Source organism: Microcaecilia unicolor, chromosome 10 (genome assembly GCF_901765095.1).
Source record: "Microcaecilia unicolor chromosome 10, aMicUni1.1, whole genome shotgun sequence".
Classification (NCBI taxonomy): Eukaryota; Metazoa; Chordata; class Amphibia; order Gymnophiona; family Siphonopidae; genus Microcaecilia; species Microcaecilia unicolor.
Window position 1 is genome coordinate 184,698,482 of NC_044040.1, and position 24,130 is coordinate 184,722,611.

The 24,130-nt window shown below is 40.0% G+C and overlaps 1 protein-coding gene across 1 annotated transcript in view; it reads right to left on the reverse strand.

Annotated features, from left to right (window-relative positions):
- Positions 1–24,130, reverse strand: part of PLCH1 (phospholipase C eta 1) — a 184,753-nt gene that overhangs the window by 35,391 nt on the left and 125,232 nt on the right. The window contains exons 10-13 of the mRNA XM_030217030.1: positions 23,501–23,608; positions 20,873–21,034; positions 18,068–18,139; positions 7,827–7,921 (exon numbers count right to left, since the gene is read on the reverse strand). Coding sequence (XP_030072890.1) covers positions 7,827–7,921; positions 18,068–18,139; positions 20,873–21,034; positions 23,501–23,608 — 437 coding nt within the window. The remainder of the gene's footprint in view (positions 1–7,826; positions 7,922–18,067; positions 18,140–20,872; positions 21,035–23,500; positions 23,609–24,130) is intronic.

Genomic DNA, 24,130 nt, shown 5'->3' on the forward strand with positions numbered 1-24,130 from the left:
GTTGGAACATGTAGGTAACATCCACCATGTTTATAGCATGCCCTTTTTTTTCGATTTTATATTTGCAGGCATAGATAGTTAAACTTTAGCTAAGATTTACATTCTAGAAAGATTAACTATTCTGTTTTATTTACTCCCTTTACTTACTCTGTAGATATTAATCTGTAGGGTAAAAATGGGAAAAAAAAAAGGGGGGAGCAGCACATTAATCTATTTTGGCACCTTTACGTCTCAGTCCAGAGGGCGGCTACGAAATTAGTAAGCAGTCTTGAATGCAAAAATTATAGGGACAGGCTTATGAACCTCAACATGTATACGCTGGAAGAGAGGAGACATGATAGAAACGTTTAAATATCTCAAGGGCATTTATGTGCAGGAAGAGAGCCTTTTTCATATGAAGGAGAGCTCTGGAATTAGGGGGCATATGACAAAGTTAAGAGGGAAAAGGCTTAGGAGTAACCTAAGGAAGTATTATTTCACAGAAAGGGTGGTGGATGCGTGGGATAGCCTCCCGGTGGAGGTGGTGGAGTCGAAGACTGTTCCAGAATTTAAAAAGGCATGGGATAAGCATGTGGGATCGCTTAGGAACAGGAAGAATTAGGGGTTACAGAGGATGGGCAGACTGGATGGGTCATATGGCCTTTATCTGCCGTCATGTTTCTATGTTTCTATTCCCACATTGTTGGCTTTAGAGCATTTAGTCAGGGGTCCTGTTACTAAAGTGCACTGTAAAATGGCCTGCGGTAATGTAGGCACATGTTTTGGGTGCGCGCATATCCATTTTTCAGCGTACCTGCAAAAAATGCCTTTTTAAAATTTTGGCCGAAAATGGACGTGTGGCAAAATCAAAATTGGCGTGCATCCATTTTGGGTCTCAGACCTTACCACCAGCCATTGACCTAGCAGTAAAGTCTCACGCGGTAACTCGGTGGTAATGACCTATGTGCGGCTAATGCCACTTGGTGCACATCCAAAAATAAAAACTATTTTTCGGATGTGCGTATCGGACACATGCTAAAAATGATATTACCACAAGAGCCATGCGGTAGCTGGGCAGTAACACCATATTGGTGTGCATAGACGCTTACGCAGCTTAGTAAAAGGGCCCCATCAGTTTGTGAAAGCTAATTCTTTATTCTACATATTCTAGATAAACAGAATAGTTTCATTCCTATATTTAAATACCCTAGTAGATATCAGTAATTCATTAAATTAAAATATTAATACTACAGATAATGTTCTGCATGTTTCTATATAAACTGTTATATGGTTAACTAATTGTAATAATTATTCTCTCAATTACTAAGGATAATTGCTATGAATATTGTACCTTGAAGTAAAAGATTATCTAATCTTAATTCTTCAGCAATAGAATGTTAATCAGGAAGATACTTCAAATACATCATAGTAGTCCTCCTCTCTGAAAAGGTGATTATGTATGTTTTTGGGAGTGCTTTGTCTCTTTCCTACTGAGGTATTCCCTACACCCCTGTTTTTTATTCACTATAGGCTGAGCATGTTTTTCTTTTTTTGCTCTATATGCCATTTTTCATCCAGCTAATTGATGCTTATGTTTCTCGCAGATTCTTTGCCCTTGATCTCCAATGTGCATTAGGTATATCTTATTGGCTTACTGCATATCAGATTAATATAATTTTGATAATATTATGCTTAATGTCCTCCTATGTTCTGACAATGTTAAATAACACTCGGTACTGCACTAATTCACTAAAATATGCCTGATTCTAAAATTATTAAAACCAGGTTTGTATCTTGGAATGTAAATGGACTTGGCCATCCAGTGAAGAGAAAGAAAATTACTCTTGTTCTCAGAAAATTGCAGGCCAAAGTGGTCTTCTTACAAGAAACACATTTAAAAGATCTTAATTATTTCTTAAAAGACACTATGTGAAACTCTGAATCTACATGGTCTCCTGTTTCAGGGAAACACAGAGGAGTAGCAATTTTATTTCACAAAGATGTTAATATTAATGTTGAAATAACGCAATCAATTGGTGATGCAGAAGGCAAATGGCTTCTCTTAAAAGTTAAGGGGTCCTTTTACATAGGCGCAGGTTTTGGGCGTGCGCCGATCCATTTTTTAGCGCGCCTGTAAAGGCCGTTTTTGTTCTTTGCTGAAAATGGATGTGCAGCAAAATGAAAATTGCCGTGCGTCCATTTTGGGTCTGAGACCTTACTGCCAGCCATTGACCTAGCGGTAAAAACTCACACGGTAACCGGGCGGTAATGACCTACGCACGCCAAATGCCACTTGGTGCACGTCCGTTACGCGTACCCAAAAATAAAACATATTTTTCAGATGCACGTATTGGACGCGTGCCAAAAATGAAATTACCACAACAGCCACGTAGTAGTCGGGCGGTAACTCCATTTTGGCTTACGTTGGGCACGCGTAGACGCTTATGCGGCTCAGTAAAAGGGCCCCTAAACTTTTTAATACTGAGTTACTATTATTGAATATTTATGCTCCTAACAGGATGACCCCCTTTTCTTCTCCTCTATATCCCAACAATATATATATATAATAAGTAATTATATTAGCAGGCGATTTCAACATGCCTGTCGACATCCGGCTTCATAGGCAATCAAAAGCAACATATTATTGTCCAAAAGCACATACTACATTATTATCCTAATAGACTCCTTTCATTTAACAGATCCCTGGAGGCAATTCCAATCTATGGATAGAGATTTTCCTTTTTTCTCCTCCCCTCATCATAGTTATTCTAGCATAGATTGTTTCCTAATCTTTAATAATAGGCTTGACCAAGTATTTCTCACTAACACTGAGCCTATAACCATTTCTGACCATGCTGCAGTCACCATTGATATACAGCTGCTTTCTCAAATGCCAATTAAATTACCAATCTGTCATCTAAACACACAAATATTAACCATTGAAGAATATGTAGACAAATGCTCGTAATGGAGTGGAGGAGTGGCCTAATGGTTAGTGCAGCAGGTTGTGGACCTGGGGAACTGGGTTTGATTCCCACTGCTGCCTGATAGCCAGCAGTGGGTTGAGATCCTGGGGAACCAGGTTCAATTCCCTCTGGAGCTCCATGTGGGTAAGTTACTTAACCCTCCATTGTCCCAGGTACAACAGTAGTACAATGTACTACTTAGTCTGGGAGTCCACTAGGGCCAGACCCAATACCTGTAAAATGAAACTGCAAACTGCTTAGGTCTAACCAGTATATAAGCGCTTGAATGAATGAAATATTTGACTACAAAAGATCATGTTACGCATAACGAAGCTAGTCGAATGCTGGCCAATTACCTCAAATGGAAAAGATTTAAAACACAAATTCCACTGATTAAACATAAAAGATCTCTCTTTAACTAATACTTCTTCTGACATATTGCAGCCTTTCCATGATTTCTATTCGGATCTATTCAAATCTGAAACATCTTATTCTCAAGCTTAACCAGAATTTTTTTAATCAGAACTTAAGAAACTAATGTGATCAGAGTAGAAATTAAAAGTCTACAAAAACAATATCAGAAAAAGAAATCATAGAATCAATTACACAACTACAAAAAGGTAAAGCACCAGGTCCAGATGGCCTGCCTGGGGAACTTTATAAACTATTTTAAAAAAACAATTAGTTACACATCTGGATATTCTATTTAAAACTCTGGAAATGGATACTGCTACATTTCACAGGTTTTCATAACAATTCTACCCAAACCTAGCAAGACCCCACATCGGTCACAAACTATTCAGACCAATATCTTTACTTAATGCAGATTATAAAATTTTAGCAAAAATCCTCTCCAAGGGCCCTGTTTACTAAGCAGAATTATAGGTGCGTTAACGTTTTTAATGCACGTTAACCATGTATGCACATTAATCATGTACGTGCCTACAATATTCCTATAGGCACCTACATGGTTAGCGCATGCACTAAGTGTAGGTGTGCTAAAAACACTAACACACCTTAGTAAACAGGGCCCTAATAGACAAAGATATTTTAGGATCCATTATACATCTAAATCAGGTAGGCTTCATGAAAAACAGATACATAATTGATAATGCACACCTATTTCATCAGCTATCTAACATATTGAAGACTCAACTCCTCTCTGTGGTGGTCATGACAACAGACTCAGAGAAAGCCATTGATAGGAGCACCAACCAGGCCATGATTGTAAATAAAAGTCCCACTCCACCCTATCTCATATATAAATAAAGTTAAAATCCTTTCCTCTCGTTCATTATTTATTTATTTATTTTATTTATTTATTTATTTATTTATTCATTGCATTTATATCCCACATTTTCCCACTATAACCCTGAAACCTCTCCTTATTGCTACTAGACAAAATAATGATACTGAAAGAATTTGACTACAATCCTTAGGAGTGAAAGCAGCTGCATATGCAGGTGATATCATGCTTTTCTTTTCTAACCCATATAAATCAATCCCTTTTTTTAATCATTAGTAGAAAACTATGCAAAAATCTCAGGTTATAAAATGAATATGCAAAAAAAGAGGTCATCCCTTTAAACATACATGCTACATCAGATATTATTACTCCTTATGGATTAGTACGGTCTTCCAAAGGACTGAGATATTTAGGTCTGGATCTTATGCCTGATTCAGAAGCAGCTATAGAGGTCAACACTAAAAGAATATTAAATATGGTCAAAGATCAATTGATATCATGGAATCCCCTTCACCTCACTTGGCCGGGTAAGTTAGAAACAATAAAAATGGTCCTTATGCCCATGTTGCCCATAGTTCTTCTGAAATCCTTCTACACAATGTTAGATCATTTACTCATAAAATTCCTATGGAATCAAAGCCTCCTAAGATTGTGCTCAAAACTCTTAAAAATCCAAAGGATTTGAAAGGGGTACTTTTCCCAGATTTCATTCTATACCATAAAGCATATATTTCCCAACAAGCATGCTACTGGAGCTTATATTCCTTCCTGGCTTCTAGTGGAACAAAAAGATTTATGGAATTATTTTCTGATCCCTAGTAGTATTCCTTATTTTATGCCCAAATAACTTTCCCTCAATCCCATAATTTCGTCATCACATTCATGCGTATTGGAACTTGATACGCTTTAGGACACTCCAAATGAATCTTCAATATTAGCTCCGAAATTGGGTCATCCAAAAATCAAAATTAATGGTCAACCCTTTTTGTGGGGGAGAGAATGGGTTCAAAAAGGTATCCACTCTCTTAATAAGATAATATCCAATAATAGCATTCAAACATTTGCGAGTCTTAAAACTCAGTTCTCCTTATCGGATCAGCAATTTTATCAATGGCTACAATTAAAGCAAAGTCTTCATACAAGTAATCTACTATAATAAAACTCACCCTCAACGTTCTGAGGACACTGACGTCAGTGAAGCCAAGCCCTGACTTCCTTCAAAAAGGTTTGAAGGTTCGTGGTGGTGAAGCCACCAAAATCGCTCCGGGCCCTGCCCTCGAGGGCGGAGCTATGGCAGAACAACGAAGGGGTTGGCAGGTAGGGAGGCAGGGAGGTGGGAAATCGCTCCGGGCCCCGCCCTCGCGTCAAACGTCATGACGTTGGGGGCGGAGCTATGGCAGAACAACGAAGGGGTTGGCCAGGGAGGGAGGGAGGGAAGGGGGGGGGTGTTGGCGATGAAAACCTTGCTAGCGCCCGTTTCATTTGCTTAGAAACGGGCCTCTTTTACTAGTATTTTATAAAACATCTCAACACACTTTTTTAATCTCCTTTATTGAAAATCTATTTTAAAAAGATCACATAGTCTCGCAATTTTACTAGTTTTTTAAAATCTAAAACTGCTCAAATACGCTCCAGCCTTATGAAAACCTGGGAGGAAGATGTGCAACATTAATTTTCTCTAAAACAATGGAAGTGGTTCTGAGTCAAGCTTGATAAACCGTTATCATCTGCTAATTTTTTACAAATATTATATTTCTTCCCATCATAGAGCTATCTGGACGCCTCAAAAAATGGTTGCAGCAAATCAATCTCAGACTAATAACTGTTTTTCTTGTAAATCCCATAAAGGTACCTTTAAGCATTTTGGAACATCCATGAAACGCCCATTTCCCCACCCATAACCATATCCCTTTTTCCCTCCATGCATTAGATGTTCAGCGCACATCATTACAGAATATGCTTGGCGAGTTGTGCGCCTAAATTCTAATCAGTGCCAATTAGTACTCATTATTGCATGTTAAGTGCTGTTATCAGTGCTTATTAGCTTGTTAAGCCAATTAAGTTACATGCAGTGTTACAGAATCCACACCGATTTTAGCGTCTAAATCTAAGCGCACTATATAGAATCCAGGGGTAAATGTACAAAAATCCAACAAGGAAATATACCCATTTTTGAAAAAGAAAAATGTCAATCTTTTTTTTCGAAAATGCCATTTCGAACAATGTTTTGTGCTTTGTGAATTTATCTTTATAGGCCATTATTGGAGAAAATAAATCCACACAAAATCAAACCACTGGGATGTAGGAGGGGGCCAGCATTTTTAGCAGACTGGTCCCCCAGATTTCCCAGGAGAGCAATGGGACTTCATAGAAATGCTCCCAAGTACACACCTCATCTTTGCTCCCGTATCTTGTCTGCTGAGCCCTCCAAAACCCATTACCCCCAACTGTACACCACTATAACAGCTCTTATGGATGAAGGTCTCACAGTTTCCACCACAAGTGTAACAGGTACGAGGAGGTATGGGCCTGGGTTCACCTGTCTACAGTGCACTTCACCCATCACTAGACTACTCCAGGGACCTGAATGCTGCTCTAATGGACCTGGCTATAACATCTGAGGATGTCATAGAGGCTGGTGAGTACTATTTTTATTCACATTTTTGGGGGGTGGGAGGAGGGTCAATGACCACTGGGGGATTTTTGAAGTGGTTTTAAAATAGCAGAGAGGTAAGCCCAACTGCCCCCTCAATTACCCCTCCAGAGTCTATGTCCAAACTAGTAGTTAGCTAAAACTTACAAGTGTCTCAGAGCAGGTGTAAATGTTGATGGGAAAATGTTTTGTATATGTGTATTGCCCATTGTATAACTACATGCATACTTTTCAGGCCAGCCCAAACCAAATCCAAAATACGCCCCCTTCCTTGCTGTGGGTATGACCATAGAGCCAGTGTAAGTGTGAGCACCTAATGTGGCAGGACACATGCAACTTTCAGTAATCTGTAAGTTAAGCATCTAAGTAGGAGCCTCACCTGTGTATCACCCATGTGTACACCCATTTAATGCATTATGTGCAAGATAGGTAGATTGTTGGCATATGTTAGTATTCTAAACATTTACACACATAGCAATTTCTTTTCATCAAAACCATTTTCCAATGCAATGTGAAAAATGATGAAAAGAAACAAATCACAATTTACCATGAGTCATCCTTTCTAAATGTATACTAAAAACATGGTTATCTAAATATACCTTTTAAAAGGCAGTTAGGAAGAGTGAAATATGGAGTAAAGAATATTATGTAATGCCAATATATGTTACATTCAAATCTACATTTATTTTCTCAGTAGGCGAAACTGTCTCAAGCAGATTATGAAAACATTATTCACCATGTAAACAGCTGTATATAAAATTCTATTTCCTGATGAGAGTCACAATTTCCATATACAGAGCAACAGAATTAACTATTACTTTTGTAATGCAGCAATCTGTTCTGCTTAATTTCAACTGGAAAACTATAATCTGTCTGATCAGAGAGATGGCCTTGAAAACAGATTTAAAGCCACAGTTTAGGAGTAAACCACAGTAAGATACACAGTAGACATCAAGGGCTGTACTCTTCACTGTGTTCTGACCTGTGCAGTTGTCCTGTTTCCTTTCCAGGAAATTCTCGTTGGCCATCTTCATCATCATCGATGCTATTACATCTGGACTTTGATTTGGTAGTTTTCTAGGAGAGAGGAGATGAGGGAATATACAGGTTATTATTTATCTCACACTAGTAAAAAAGCCCCGTTTCTGATGCAAATGAAACGGGGGCTAGCAAGGTTTTCTTCTGTGTGCATGTGGGAGTGTGTGTGTCCCTGCCCTCTCTCCCCTCCGAGTCCTTCACTGTTACAGAGAGAGCGATTTGATTGCCTGCTTTGCTGTGTTTTCCTTCACTGTTTGTGTTACAGAGAGAGCGAGGGCGGGGCAGACACTCATGGGGAAACCGGATATCTCTGTCCCTGCCCTCTGCCCTCTCCCCTCTGAGTCCTTCACTGTTACAGAGAGAGCGATTTGATTTTGTGCTTTGCTGTGTTTTCCTTCACTGTTTGTGTTACAGAGAGAGCGAGGGTGGGGCAGACACTCATGGCGAAACTGGATATCTCTCCCCCTTCACACTTCCGGCTGGAGGCTTCATAGAACGTTGGTGATGCCTTTTATATAGAGAGATGATAGCATGTTTACTTTCTTGGTTAGAGAATGCTGACCACTTGGATACTGAGGGTCTGAATTTCCTGGCACATGCACAGTGTCAAATGGCTGTGCTAAGGAACAACCAATGCTAAGGAGTTAAAATGAGATAATGAAAACCAGCAACAAGATAATCATTCTCCAAATGAAATTATACAGAACCACAGGGAAGTTCTATTAATGTAAAAAAAAGTACAATATATTGTTCTAAACCATGCATATGAGCCTAATATGGAAGTTTTACAAAGACATGATTCAAGTACAGACAAATCCCACTTTAAAAAAGTGCAATTTTTAAAAATAAAATTATTTTTACTGATAAGTTTCAAACTCACTCGAGCTCTCTCTTCCTCCAATTTCTCATACATCTTTGTTTTACCCTGTCCACCCCACCAGTTCTCTTAAAACCTCTACCTCCCCTGCACTCAGCTTACTACCCCATTCTCTCATATACCCCTGCACTCAACACCTGTGCTCGCTCACACCCCAGCATGCCATGCAGTTTCTCTCCCCTATTCACTCAACTCCCCTGCACTTCCTACATATGGTCTCGATCCACACCAACTCTTGCTCCTTGGGCTTTATTTTATAACAGGATGCCTATATGAGAAGATCAAAAAGACGTCTATGCACCTTCATAAAATAGACTCCCAGATGCACCCCCAATAGCACACAAATGTTAATACACAAATTTATACCTCCTCTGAAAAGGATGTAAATGTGTGTAGTGTATATATGTAGTGTCTACAGGCATATTTTATTTAAAAACACACATACACATATAGGACTAGAGTCTATATATCACGCCTAAAAATTCAGCGCCAAAATGAATTTTGCCTAAGCACATTCTATAAAGTACACCTTAATTTAGCCGTACATTATAGAATAATCCCCAAATTCTATATATGGCGCCTTAAGTTGTGCATGCTAATTTAGCTGCATGTCCAAACTGATTGCACAACTTAATTGATCAACAAGCCAATCAGCACTGATAATTGGTTCTTAACCAATTAGAGGCATTAATTGGTTTTAATTAGAATTTATGTGCACAACTTTCTAGGCGTATTTTATAATGCAGTGCATGTAAATTCTCATGCATGCAGTTGAAAAGGGAGTGTGGCTGTGGAAAAGGGGGTGTGGCTATGGAAAGGGAGGGTCATGGGCATTTCAAAAAACTATGCGAACTGTTATGGAATACACATGATCTGCACCTAACTTAGGCACAGGTATTTAGGCCTGGTTTTAGGTGGAATAAATAGGGGCGCCTCAATTTCAGTCATAAGAATGGCGTGTGTGTATAGTCTATAACCTACACGTACATTTAGGTGTAGTTTATAGAATCACACTAATCCCCTGGTTTTTCAGCGCCAATTTTTAAGGTGCCATTTATAGAATTTGGCCCTAAGCCTAAATTTCTATGCGGTTTATAGAATATGCCGAGCGCTGGTCCGCATGACTAAATTTAGTCAAGGGCAGTTGCGCCAAGTAAAACCTGGTGTAAATGCCAACACCTAAATTACGCATAGACCGGGTGTATTCTATAACTACATGCATATTTGCCAGTTGGTCCTGAACACCTTGGTATTCATCACTTCAAAGTTTATACCTCTTGACTTGGATTTTCCAAAGGTGGCTTAAGGAATGACTCTGTTTACTAGTCCTTGGGTCTTACTTTAGAAATACGGTAGCCGGATGGTAGTTCCAATCTGACGCATGTTCGACACGTGTAGGCACCTACACGCCTTAGTAAAAGGACCCCTACAGCACTTATGCATGTCTTTATAGCACTAATGTATGTAAGTGCTACTTTTTGGCACATATACAGTGGGGGAAATAAGTATTTGATCCCTTGCTGATTTTGTAAGTTTGCCCACTGACAAAGACATGAGCAGCCCATAATTGAAGGGTAGGTTATTGGTAACAGTGAGAGATAGCACATCACAAATTAAATCCGGAAAATCACATTGTGGAAAGTATATGAATTTATTTGCATTCTGCAGAGGGAAATAAGTATTTGATCCCCCACCAACCAGTAAGAGATCTGGCCCCTACAGACCAAGTAGATGCTCCAAATCAACTCGTTACCTGCATGACAGACAGCTGTCGGCAATGGTCACCTGTATGAAAGACACCTGTCCACAGACTCAGTGAATCAGTCAGACTCTAACCTCTACAAAATGGCCAAGAGCAAGGAGCTGTCTAAGGATGTCAGGGACAAGATCATACACCTGCACAAGGCTGGAATGGGCTACAAAACCATCAGTAAGACGCTGGGCGAGAAGGAGACAACTGTTGGTGCCATAGTAAGAAAATGGAAGAAGTACAAAATGACTGTCAATCGACAAAGATCTGGGGCTCCACGCAAAATCTCACCTCGTGGGGTATCCTTGATCATGAGGAAGGTTAGAAATCAGCCTACAACTACAAGGGGGGAACTTGTCAATGATCTCAAGGCAGCTGGGACCACTGTCACCACGAAAACCATTGGTAACACATTACGACATAACGGATTGCAATCCTGCAGTGCCCGCAAGGTCCCCCTGCTCCGGAAGGCACATGTGACGGCCCGTCTGAAGTTTGCCAGTGAACACCTGGATGATGCTGAGAGTGATTGGGAGAAGGTGCTGTGGTCAGATGAGACAAAAATTGAGCTCTTTGGCATGAACTCAACTCGCCGTGTTTGGAGGAAGAGAAATGCTGCCTATGACCCAAAGAACACCGTCCCCACTGTCAAGCATGGAGGTGGAAATGTTATGTTTTGGGGGTGTTTCTCTGCTAAGGGCACAGGACTACTTCACCGCATCAATGGGAGAATGGATGGGGCCATGTACCGTACAATTCTGAGTGACAACCTCCTTCCCTCCGCCAGGGCCTTAAAAATGGGTCGTGGCTGGGTCTTCCAGCACGACAATGACCCAAAACATACAGCCAAGGCAACAAAGGAGTGGCTCAGGAAGAAGCACATTAGGGTCATGGAGTGGCCTAGCCAGTCACCAGACCTTAATCCCATTGAAAACTTATGGAGGGAGCTGAAGCTGCGAGTTGCCAAGCGACAGCCCAGAACTCTTAATGATTTAGAGATGATCTGCAAAGAGGAGTGGACCAAAATTCCTCCTGACATGTGTGCAAACCTCATCATCAACTACAGAAGACGTCTGACCGCTGTGCTTGCCAACAAGGGTTTTGCCACCAAGTATTAGGTCTTGTTTGCCAGAGGGATTAAATACTTATTTCCCTCTGCAGAATGCAAATAAATTCATATACTTTCCACAATGTGATTTTCCGGATTTAATTTGTGATGTGCTATCTCTCACTGTTACCAATAACCTACCCTTCAATTATGGGCTGCTCATGTCTTTGTCAGTGGGCAAACTTACAAAATCAGCAAGGGATCAAATACTTATTTCCCCCACTGTACATATGGAAATGGATGCTTCACTGAAGGCGTTTAGTTGTTTATAGAACTGCCCTTCATGAGTCTATAAGGAGCCCTTTTACTAAGCTGTGGTAAGCACTACTACGTGCTTACCATAGTTTAAAATGTCATCCCTTAGGATGCACTCAGGCGTCCTGCAGTAGTTTCCAAAACTGCAAGCGCTAAAGACACTCTAAAAATATTTAAATTTTTTTCTTGGAGGGAATATGTCAGTAGGGCAGAGAGTAGGCATTCCTGTGCTAATCAGTTAGGGTCCATTTTACTAAGGCTCTTGGCGCATACGTGCGTCCAACATGCATCAAATTGGCACTACCACCTGGCTATCACATGCCCCAGGCGCTAATTCTATTTTTGGTGTGTGCCCAAAAGATGCGGTAGAAAATATTTTCTATTTTCTTCCGCGGAGAAACTTACCCGGCAATAATGGGCAGTTGGCATGTGCTGGACACTTACCACCTAGTTAGCATGTGAGACCTTACAGTTAAGTCAGTTTCAATGAGTGGCTTTAAGATCTCAGGCTGAAAATGGACACGCGCTGGTTTTCATTTTGACGCACATCCATTTTCCGGCACAATAAAAAAAAATTCCCTTTTTTCCAGGCGCACTCAGGAAATGGACCAGCACGTGTCCAAAACACGCACCTACACCAGCGCAGGCCACTTTTGGGCACGCCTTAGTAAAGGGGCTTCTTAGTGCATCTAAATTATCACATACTGACTGCCGCAGGATTACTGAGCCCTTACCACCTACAAAACATGTGGTAGAAAGTGCTCATTAGTAAATTTTTTTTAATGGCTGCACGTTAATGGCAATTAATTAAAAAAATGGAAAATCAGCCATTCTATTGCTGCAGTAAAAATGACCTTAGTGCATGGGACAAATGAGCAGGAGGGCACCAGAATAAGAAGCTGCAAATTTGTAGTTTGTTTTATAAAGATGTGTCTTTACAGAATAACAGTACAAAACCTATAACAATCACAGCTAAAATGAAGCCAAAGACAGTTATACCTGCTAAGAAGCAGGTGTAAGTATTCAGCCTTTTGGAAAATCTTTTAAATTATAAGGAGCAATCTTGGATTTTCTCTTTAAACTCTGTGCAGCCAAAAGGCTTAAATCGAGAGATCGAGTGGATGTCAGTAATCTAAATGGAGGAGGAGGAGTTTCAGTAGTTGGGCTCTGGGATTGGTTGTTACAAAAGTATTGACGTAAGCGATTGGGAACTCCCCTATTTAAGTAGTATGAACGCCGCGGCCATTTTAAAAGATATGGATAAAGAAGTGGGGAACTTTTTCCGCGTTGATTGGAGGTATTTGGAGATTTTCTGTATAGAAAGTTTATAAAGGGATATAAATATGTTTGTTAATAATGGATATTTCTAATTGCAGGAGATATACCTTGACACAGCACTAGGTGCGAAACGTGAATTCATGTCGGTATGAGATCTCCGAGATGAATGAACAGCATTTTTTTAAAGCACCTTGAGGAAGGAGTCCTGAGTGACACTACAGATAGAAGCTAAGTGCTTATGTTTAAGTAAAGAAACAAAAAGAAAAAATAGAAGAAAAAAAATATTGATTTAATTGGTATTAAGTGGTATTAAAATTTGCGGATCAAATGAGGAATACCTACCCACCATAAAAAAGTGCCTGGCTCACAATATTAGCCTGTGTGGTGGTGATAGGAGAATCTGAAGGATCCTATACCATGTAATAGATATCTTTAAATACCCTTGATTATAAATGTAATTAAAGACACTTTTGTGAGCTGGGTAATACTTGCGTGATATATTAAGATACCCCCTCTATTGAAACAATGATACCATATTTTGGATTGTTCAAATAATTAGGTGGTTGAATATTTCAATACTTTAACAATGTTTGAAGGATTTACAGAGGAGCAAGTCTCCCGTATACTACAGAGACCGGCCTTGCTAGATAATGAGGCTGGGGAAACCTCCCAGGGTTCATGGACTGATTGTTTAAACCAATATAAAAGGTTGATTAGGGCGGAATTGCACGGAAGTACTTTGGTGCAGTATTTGAAAAAATCCATGATTCCAAGAGGCTTGAGAGTTTGTATCGGATAAAGAATTTGTTGACAAATGGGTAGCGATTTTAAATAAATGCAGCCGTGATCTAATGCTGCTGATAGTGGAAAAGACTAGTTCTACTGAATGTGAGATTAAAGAACAAATAAATTTGCTGGAACAACAATTAAAGGAGTCATTTCCGATTGAGGAATATGAAAAACAACATGCTGATTTACAAAAAAATATTAAGATGTTTAAAGATTCGGTTAGACAAGTTAAGATTAAGAAATATAAGAGAGATGAGAGGGATTATCATCAAGATAAAGTTTATTCTTGGAAGAATAAATATCCGATATATGATGAACGAAGGGTTGAACAAACTTTTGAAAACTCATCTGGTGATTCAGATAGAAGCAGTGATGATGGACGGGATAGAAGAATGGTTCGAGTATATGAACATCAGGAACGCCCTTTAGAACGAGGACGGGGATCACGCAGAGGTCGGCTGAAGAATCAGATGGACAGAGGTACAACAAGCAGAGGGACATACTGAGATCGGAAACCTCTATAATTAATATTGCGAACGCTACCCTTACAGAAGATCAGATAACTGTCCTAAATTTGGGATTGGGTTTTGTACCTGCAGTGGTATATGACCCTTTTAAAACAAGGGTGGCGATATATCGATTTATTAGACTGCTGCAGGTGAAAAGATTTTTTTATGATCATACTTCGAATGTTGATATTTCAGTGGTTAAACCCAAATCGAAATGGTATCCTCAAATTATGGACCCGGTTATTTATACCTTTCTGAAATTAGTGCTCTCTGATTTATCGAAGATTGAAAATGATCCTTCAAAGAGATGGATAATGTATAATTTGTCGAAAAAAGAATCTATAGCTCTGAAGGAATTGCGAGGGAATTTAGATCTGTATATACAACGTGCGGATAAAGGAGGAGGGGTTACTCTTCAAACTAGACAGATGTATGAAGCTGAAGCTAAGAGACAATTGGATGATGTTAAATCATATACCCCCCTAGCGAATGATCCTACAATGGAGATTGCTGAGAATATCGCACAGATTGTGGAGGATGCCCTTACAAGGGGAATGATCACTAAGAAAGAAGCGGAATTTTTGGTTAATAAGAGCCCCTCAGTTCCTTATATTTATTTTTTGCCAAAAGTACATAAAAGCTGTACAAACCCACCTGGGAGACCGATTGTGTCTACAGTAAATTCGGTTCTTGAACCACTGTCAAAATTGGTAGATATTTTTCTTCAACCAATGGTTAAAAATATTAAATCATATGTTAAAGAATCATCAGACATGCTGCGATGCCTGGAAAATGTTGATATATCCGATGAAGCATTTTTTGTTACCATGGATGTTTCTGCTCTATATACAAATATTCCCCAAAATGCTGCTCTAGATGTTATTAAAGAGAATTTGGAAAAACGCTCTCCCTCACCACGAATTTCAACTGAATTTTTAATGGAGCTTGCGACACTGGTGATTAAGAAGAATTATTTTTGGAATAACAACACTTATTATGGTCAACAATATGGAGTTGCGATGGGTGCTACATTGGCCCCCTCGGTAGCTGCGTTATATATGGCAGCTTTTGAGGAAAATTTAATACATACATCTAGTAGGTTTTCTTTAGTGAATATGTGGAAAAGATTCTTAGATGATATCTTTCTAATTTGGACTGGCTCTGAATCGTTGCTAGTTGAATTTTTGCAATGGATAAACACCATAAATCCTGATTTGCGATTCACTGCTGCATTTGATCAAAAAAGGATCAATTTCTTGGATATCCATATTGAAAAGAAGGCAGGAAAAATTGTTACATCTATTTTTCGAAAACAAACGGACCGTAATAACTATCTTCATTTTACAAGTTTCCATCCATACCATCTGAAAAGTAACCTTCCTATAGGGCAATTTCTGAGATTGAGAAGATTGTGCTCCTCACTAGCTGATTTTAAAGTGCAGGCGGAGATATTAAAAAATCGCTTCAGATTGCGGGGATACCCTGAGAGAACTATAAAAAGAGCATATCTTCGTGCACGTTTTGCACAGAGGGATCTATTACTTCGGGAACAATTAACTGAAGATAATGACGATGAGAGATTGGTATGTGTTCTCCATTTCTCTTCTTTGTCAAGATTTTTGGTACAATCTATAAAAACAAATTGGCGTACTCTACAGTTGGATGGGACATTGTGTGAAGAACCATTGATTACTTTTTCTAGATCTAAAAATATAGGAGAATTACTTTCAAAAAAGAAAAAAAGTATATCTGAGGAGGAGATAAGATGTTTGCAACATAGTGGCTGTGGAAAATGCCAATGGTGTGATCAAACAATATCTGGACCTGAATGGATGGACCCTCAAACTAAACAAATGTTAAGATCTCGCTCAGTAACTACTTGTTCTACAGCTATGGTAGTTTATGTAATAGTGTGCCCATGTGATAAGATATATGTGGGGAGAAGTAAACGTCCTGTTAGAATACGATTAAATGAACATAAGTCTCGTATTCTTACTAAAAAGGAGGAAGCCCCCCTTGTGCAACATTGGATGGAGTTGGATCATAAAATTACAGATATAAAATGGAGAATAATTGATCATGTAAAAGTAGGGTGGGAGGGTGGTAATATGGAAAATCTTTTAAATTATAAGGAGCAATCTTGGATTTTCTCTTTAAACTCTGTGCAGCCAAAAGGCTTAAATCGAGAGATCGAGTGGATGTCAGTAATCTAAATGGAGGAGGAGGAGTTTCAGTGGTTGGGCTCTGGGATTGGTTGTTACAAAAGTATTGACGTAAGCGATTGGGAACTCCCCTATTTAAGTAGTATGAACGCCATGGCCATTTTAAAAGATATGGATAAAGAAGTGGGGAACTTTCTCCGCGTTGATTGGAGGTATTTGGAGATTTTCTGTATAGAAAGTTTATAAAGGGATATAAATATGTTTGTTAATAATGGATATTTCTAATTGCAGGAGATATACCTTGACACAGCACTAGGTGCGAAACGTGAATTCATGTCGGTATGAGATCTCTGAGATGAATGAACAGCATTTTTTTAAAGCACCTTGAGGAAGGAGTCCTGAGTGACACTACAGATAGAAGCTAAGTGCTTATGTTTAAGTAAAGAAACAAAAAGAAAAAATAGAAGAAAAAAATATTGATTTAATTGGTATTAAGTGGTATTAAAATTTGCGGATCAAATGAGGAATATCTACCCACCATAAAAAAGTGCCTGGCTCACAATATTAGCCTGTGTGGTGGTGATAGGAGAATCTGAAGGATCCTATACCATGTAATAGATATCTTTAAATACCCTTGATTATAAATGTAATTAAAGACACTTTTGTGAGCTGGGTAATACTTGCGTGATATATTAAGATACCCCCTCTATTGAAACAATGATACCATATTTTGGATTGTCATAAATATATAATGCCACCCCATTCTCTACCCAAAACCCACCCTCAACATGCCTACACCCAGGTCATTTTATTTGTGTATACTGTCACATAAGTAAGAAAATGCCTTTATACCACTACCCCCAATATGATTTGAATATTAATAACAATCACCCTTAATTTTAAAATTACAGTTAACCTAAGGAAAGAAAAAAAAAACCCTTAATATTTTAAATAGAAATGCAATTGGTACCCTCTTTCACTACAGCATACTGTAAAATATATGGCTTGCTTATGACCCGTCACCCTAAAAAAATATTTTGCCGCTTCATTTTTATTTTAAATATAACCAAACTTCCATACTTTTTCTCTCCCAGAATGTTTTTAGGTGCATTTAGGTTTCCTTTTACAAAGCCCTGCTAGCGACTGTGGTGTGGCAAATGCAATGAAGGCCACAGGAATTGAATGGGCTTCATCGCATTTGCCGCACCAGAATGTAAAAGGAAGCCCTTAATTTCTTGCCATTAATTAGAAAAATAAAACAATCTGAAATGAGAGCCTATTAGCAGATGACGGCAAAACCACAGTATCTTCTGTTCATGCCAAATCCATTTTGTGACAAGGAGGTAGCTAGCAGTATACAGGAATCTTATCTTTTAAATACAGCAACTAGAAAACCTCAGATCTAAGGCAGGTTAACTATCCAAGGTTCTTGAACACTTGCTGATTGTTCCACCCACCTTATGTTTAGCCAAGTTGCTCATTAATGATCGACAATGAGATTTCTTTTCTTTTTCTTTCACAGCTGACTTCTACAGTTTAAAGGGAAGAATGCAATTTAGATTCATTTAACGCATAATCAAGAAAAGCAATATCTTGACAGAAAGTTTCAAGTTGGGATTACATGGCATGCAAATTTCAGAAAAAGGTTGTGATTTTACTGCACCATGGTTAGTGCACTTGGTTTAATTATGTATCATAGAGCTGCAAAATGCTTACACATGATTACATGACAGACCTCATCGACCTGCCACCCAGAAACACTATAAAATCAGCACGATCATACCTAAACCTCCACTACCCAAGCAGCAAAGGACTCAAACACAAATCCACTTATGCATCCAGCTTTTCCTACTTAAGCGCACAACTATGGAACACTACCAAAAGCAGTAAAAACTACGCTCAACCACCTAAATTTCCGGAAAACACTAAAAACAGATCTGTTCGGAAAAGCATACCCCACCGACCCAACATAAAAAACTGGATATCTGCGACACAACGAAACCAAAGACCGTAATGGACATATCCTAACTCTTCCTTTCCCTCTCTAAGTTCCCCCCAATTGTATTTACCATACTTGGTACCTCATTCTACCACAATATCATCATGTAATTGTTCATACCTTGTACTTGTTCATACCGGAATCGGCTAATGCCGTTTAAGGTACTAAGTAAGCTACACTGAGCCTGCAAATAGGTGGGAAAATGTGGGATACAAATGTACCAAATAAATAAATAAAAATAAAAAATAAATGTATGTTAGAATTGAACAAACAAAACTTTAGCATGACTACATATGAATTTATATATGATGAATGCCTAGAATTAAATTTTACTATAGAGGATTTACATCAGTGGCTCCCAAACTGTGGGGTGTGACCAAAAATGGGGGTCACTATCATTGGAAGCAGTATGTACTATTATTTGGCAGCTTCACTATTCGTGGAAATACCGTGAGATACTTCTAGGTATCAAACAGCAAACAGCTTAGGATGCAGTAGCAACTATGGATCACTCCTGTGCCCTCACCCCTCTCAACACCAGGGATAGCCCCAGTAAGTGCTGGGGGGGGGGGTGATTATTTTAGTAGATTGGTCCCTTTAAGTAGCTGCCTGTGGGCACTGGGACACACAGTAATGACCTGATTCTTCTGGGGAGAAATAAATAATGCCAATTTAGCATTTAACTTTGTAAGCTGCATTATTTGATATGCATAATAATCAGGTGATTGCCTGCATTTACATGCTTTTGGCATCTGATTATGTAGTGGATGGTGTGGTAAAGTAGAATGTATTGACAAAACACATGATTTTTCCATTTATCACATTATTTGGCAAAAATTGTGCGTTATTTCCTTAATGCATGGTTAGTAACTAACCCTGTAAGTGACTTGCCCAAGATCATCAGCAAGACTTCAACCCTGGCTTACCTGGTTCTCAGCCTACTGACATAACCACTAGGCTTCTCTATTCCTTTCCATTTCCCCTTCATTGACTCATGGCGGGATGTCCAATTTCACACTGACTTCCCTGTGCCAACTTCTCACTCCCCTTAGGTCACTGGAAAAAGTCTTCTAGCCTATATTGACCCCTATCTCTTTCTGGGCTCCTTGGAAAGAATCCTTGGACACATGCTTGTCTTCTCCTGTAGCCCTAGGAGGTTTCTGTAAGTCATGGCTTATTAGGTCCACCTTCAGAAGTCCAAGCAAGGAATCTTTTGTCCAGTGTCTGAGAGGTCCCTTTACAAAGCAGTGGTAAAACGTGGCCTGCGGTAGTGTGGGCACATCTTTTGGGCGTGTGCTGGGCTACTTTTTACCACGGCTGAGGAAAAGGCCATTTTTTAATGGGCGTGCCGCCAAACTTAAAACTAGCGCATGCCTATTTACGTCCTGAGCTCTTACAGACAGCCATTGACTTAGCAGTAAGGGCTCACATGCTACCCGCGCGTTAACCATGCAGCACGCGACAATGTGGCCGTGCTGCCGATTACCATTGGAAACACCCCCATGGTAAAAAACATAGAAAAATATTTTCTACCATGGGATTCGGTGCATGCCAAACTCAGAATTACCACCGGGCACATAAGCTACCCTGGCGGTAGTGCCGATTTGGCAACGCTATCTGTGCATAGTCATCCCGTAGCTTTGTAAAAGAGCCTCTGAGAGCACTACTGTGGCAACCATTTTTACAGTAGCCAATGTAATATGAAACAAACTTTTTGTCTCCTAAGACTTGTATTTTACACTGGAACATTGTTACTGTAACTAGACAGTAAAGATCAATATTCAAAGCTATTTAACCAGGCAGGAAAAGCCCTTGCCTGGTGAAATTGCGCTCAGTGAGCTCTCTGCCAATATTCAGCAGTATTTCACTGGGCAGCGCTACTGAATATTGGCAGAGGCCACCGTGGCTCTGTCCAAGCAGAGCTAGTGTGGTCCGGGGGCAGAGTTTTAACAATATTCAATGCCAGTGCCCACATACCTAACCAGGCAAGTTGGGCCAAGCAAAAGGCTGTCCATTTTGGTGCACGCTGGGCGCGCATAGACGCTTATGCGGCTTAGTAAAAGGGGCTCTGAACTTCCCAGAAAACAAAATCCAAGGAGCTTCTGCATAGACAATGAATGGTTTACACTATGCTTACCTTTTTTCAAAGGATGGTCAACAATTAACCATTTTCTTAAATTGCAATCACAGCAGAAAGGAAGTAGGCACTGATGCTCTTTGAAAAACCTCTGCAATATTCTTTATTAATGGCATCTTTTCCTACCTCTTTGAGATTCACATTGAGGCCTTCATGTGTGGCTTTTAATAATGCTCTCACAGTGAAGCTATCAGGGTCTTCTTTGTCCCTGATCTGTGATTCTCTTAGAAGTGATTCCAGTTTTTTCCTTATGAAAGATTCTACTTGGTGCTCTGTTGTCCCATTACTCTGAAAAAGATTAAATTAGACCCATTAAAAACAAAAAATTGTGTATTCAAAGTTGACAGCTGAATTTTAGAATATCAGAACTGATAGAAAATTTAGAGGTCCTGTTACAAAGGTGCACTGAAAAATGACTTGCGGTAGTGTAGGCACGGGTTTTGGGCTCGCACCGATCCATTTTTTAGCACACCTGTAAAAAAGGCCTTTTTTTTTTTTGCCGAAAATGGACGTACGGCAGAATCAAAATTGCTGCACGTCCATTTTGGGTCTGAGACCTTACCACCAGACCTAGCGGTAAAGAATCCAGATGGTAATGACCTATGCGCAATGAATCCGGGCGGTAATGACCTACATGTGTCAAATGCCACTTGGTGTGCATCCGTTACACGCACGCCCCAGAAAATAAACAATATTTTCAGACACACGTAGTGGACGTGCGCCAAAATTGAAATTAGCACAAGGGCCACGTGGTAACCGGGTGGTAAAACCAATTAGGCACACGTAGGCACCTACGCGGCTTAGTAAAATGGCCCCTCATACTTTAATCAATAAAGTTGACTAAATTATGCATATGAAGGCAGATTTTAGAAAGAATGTACAAATCGGAATTGAGACATCCAGGTAGGGACATGCTAAATTCCAGTAGTATTTTAGAAAAGGAACTGCTGACGTTGGGCTACAATCCACCTTATAATTGAAAGAGAAAAACGCCTAGATTTCGACCCAAATCGGGAGATAGACGTTTATCTCACAAAAACGAATAAATCGGTATAATGGAAAGCTGATTTTGGACGTTTTCAACTGCATTCCATCACGGAAGCGTACAAAGTTGACGGGGGCGTGTCGGAGGCGTGGCGAAGGTGGAACTGGGGCGTGGTTATCGGCCGAGGAGAGATGGGCGCCTTTCGCCGATAATGGAAAAAAAGTATGCGTTTGTAGCTAGAATTTAGGGCACTTTTCCTGGACCCTGTTTTTTCATGAATAAGGCCCCAAAAAGTGCCCTAAATGACCAGATTACCCCCCAGAGGGAATCGGGGATGACCTCCCCTGACTCCCCCCCAGTGGTCACTAACCCCCTCCCACCACAAAAAATGATGTTTCACAACTTTTTATTTTCACCCTCAAATGTCATACCCACCTCCCTGGCCAGCAGTATGCAGGTCCCTGGAGCAGTTGTTAGGGGGTGCAGTGGACTTCAGGCAGGTGGACCCAGGCCCATCCCCCCCTTACCTGTTACAATTGTGCTGCTTAATGCTTAGTCGTCCAACCCCCCCCAAACCCACTGTACCCACATGTAGGTGCCCCCCTTCACCCCTTAGGGCTATAGTAATGGTGTAGACTTGTGGGCAGTGGGTTTTGAGGGGGATTTGGGGGGCTCAACACACCAGGGAAGGGTGCTATGCACCTGGGAGCTCTTTTACCTTTTTTTTTTTTTTTTTTGTAAAAGTGCCCCCTAGGGTGCCCGGTTGGTGTCCTGGCATGTGAGGGGGACCAGTGCACTACGAATCCTGGCCCCTCCCACAAACAAATGCCTTGGATCTATTCGTTTTTGAGCTGGGCGCTTTCATTTTCCATTATCGCTGAAAAACAAAAACGCCCAGCTCACAAATTGTCAAATAAAACATGGACGTCTATTTTTTTTCGAAAATACGGTTCGGTCCGCCCCTTCACGGACCCGTTCTCAGAGATAAACGCCCATGGAGATAGACGTTTTCGTTCAATTATGCCCCTCAATGGGCACCCGACAATTCCATGAGGAAAAAAATACACCTAGGCGTAGTCTATAAAATATGCCTTTTTTTTAGCTGCAGCAGTAAAAGGGGCCCTGACATATGGCAAAAACAGCCTGCCACTGCTAGCACAGACCCTTTTACTGCAGCTTAGTAAAAGGGAGCCTAAGCACATGCTGGATATCTTAATTTGCATCATGTTAAACTGTGGCTGTTGAGTAATCTGTTCCTAATTCTTCATTCCATCGGGTAGTAGCCCCCACCGCTCCACCCTCTGGAATGACCATTTTCACCAACTTATACCAATTGGATAACCGGTTGCCCGCTACTGGCATCCGCAGCATCAACTCATCCAGGCTACCATAAGTCCAAGACTCCCCATATTTCGCTTTCATCTGTAACCAATAGTGCCTGGCTTGCATGTATTGTATCATATGAGTGTTGGGGATTTGCCAAACGGAAAATGTTGATGCAATTGTGCTGTGCTAGTGCACTAGCGCACTAGCGTTCCATTGAACGGACACTTGTAATAGACTCTCGATGTAATAGAGGAAAGTAAAATGTCTGGCATATTGAATGCATGTATTGTATTGATGTTAATAAAGACAAATTAAAAAAAAAAAATTTGCAGTATTCATTGTATGTAAAATTTCTAAATAAAACACAAGGCTGGTGAAATGATTGTAAATTCTTGAAAACTTGTAGATCCCTTAAAACGAATGGAAAACGGTTAAAGACTTACAAAACAATAAGTTAATTTGCACTCATCTTCAATTTCATCAGCACTATCTTCATCTGAAACTTCCCCTTCTTCAGCATCTTCCCCGAGATGATATGGCAATTTCTTGCCCTAAAAACAAAATGTGGAAAACATTTGGAAAAGTTTGTTTATATATATATACAAACACACACACACACACACACAGAGATAAATATATACATACATCAGGGGGCATAGTCAGTAGTTCATTTCTTTGGTGGGAGGGGGGACAAAGGCAGGCTTGGATTGGGGGGGGGGGGGCATGCATTTCCTTCAGCTCTGGTATATTCCAAGACCTGACAAATTCTAACCATTAAGCAGAAAATGAAATTATTTTTCTACCTTTGTTGTCTAGTCATTTTAGGGACGCTTTTACTAAGCCATGTAGGTGCCTATGCGTACCCAACGCACGCCAAAATGGACTTACCACCAAACTACCGCGTGGCTCTTGTGGTAATTTCATTTTTAGTGCGTGTCTGAAAAAGATTTTTTTATTTTCTGGCACACATAGCGGATGCACGCCAAGTGGTATCTGACGCACGTAGGTCCTTACCACTCAAATTCTTTACCACTAGGTCTATGGCTGGCGGTAAGGTCTGAGACCCAAAATGG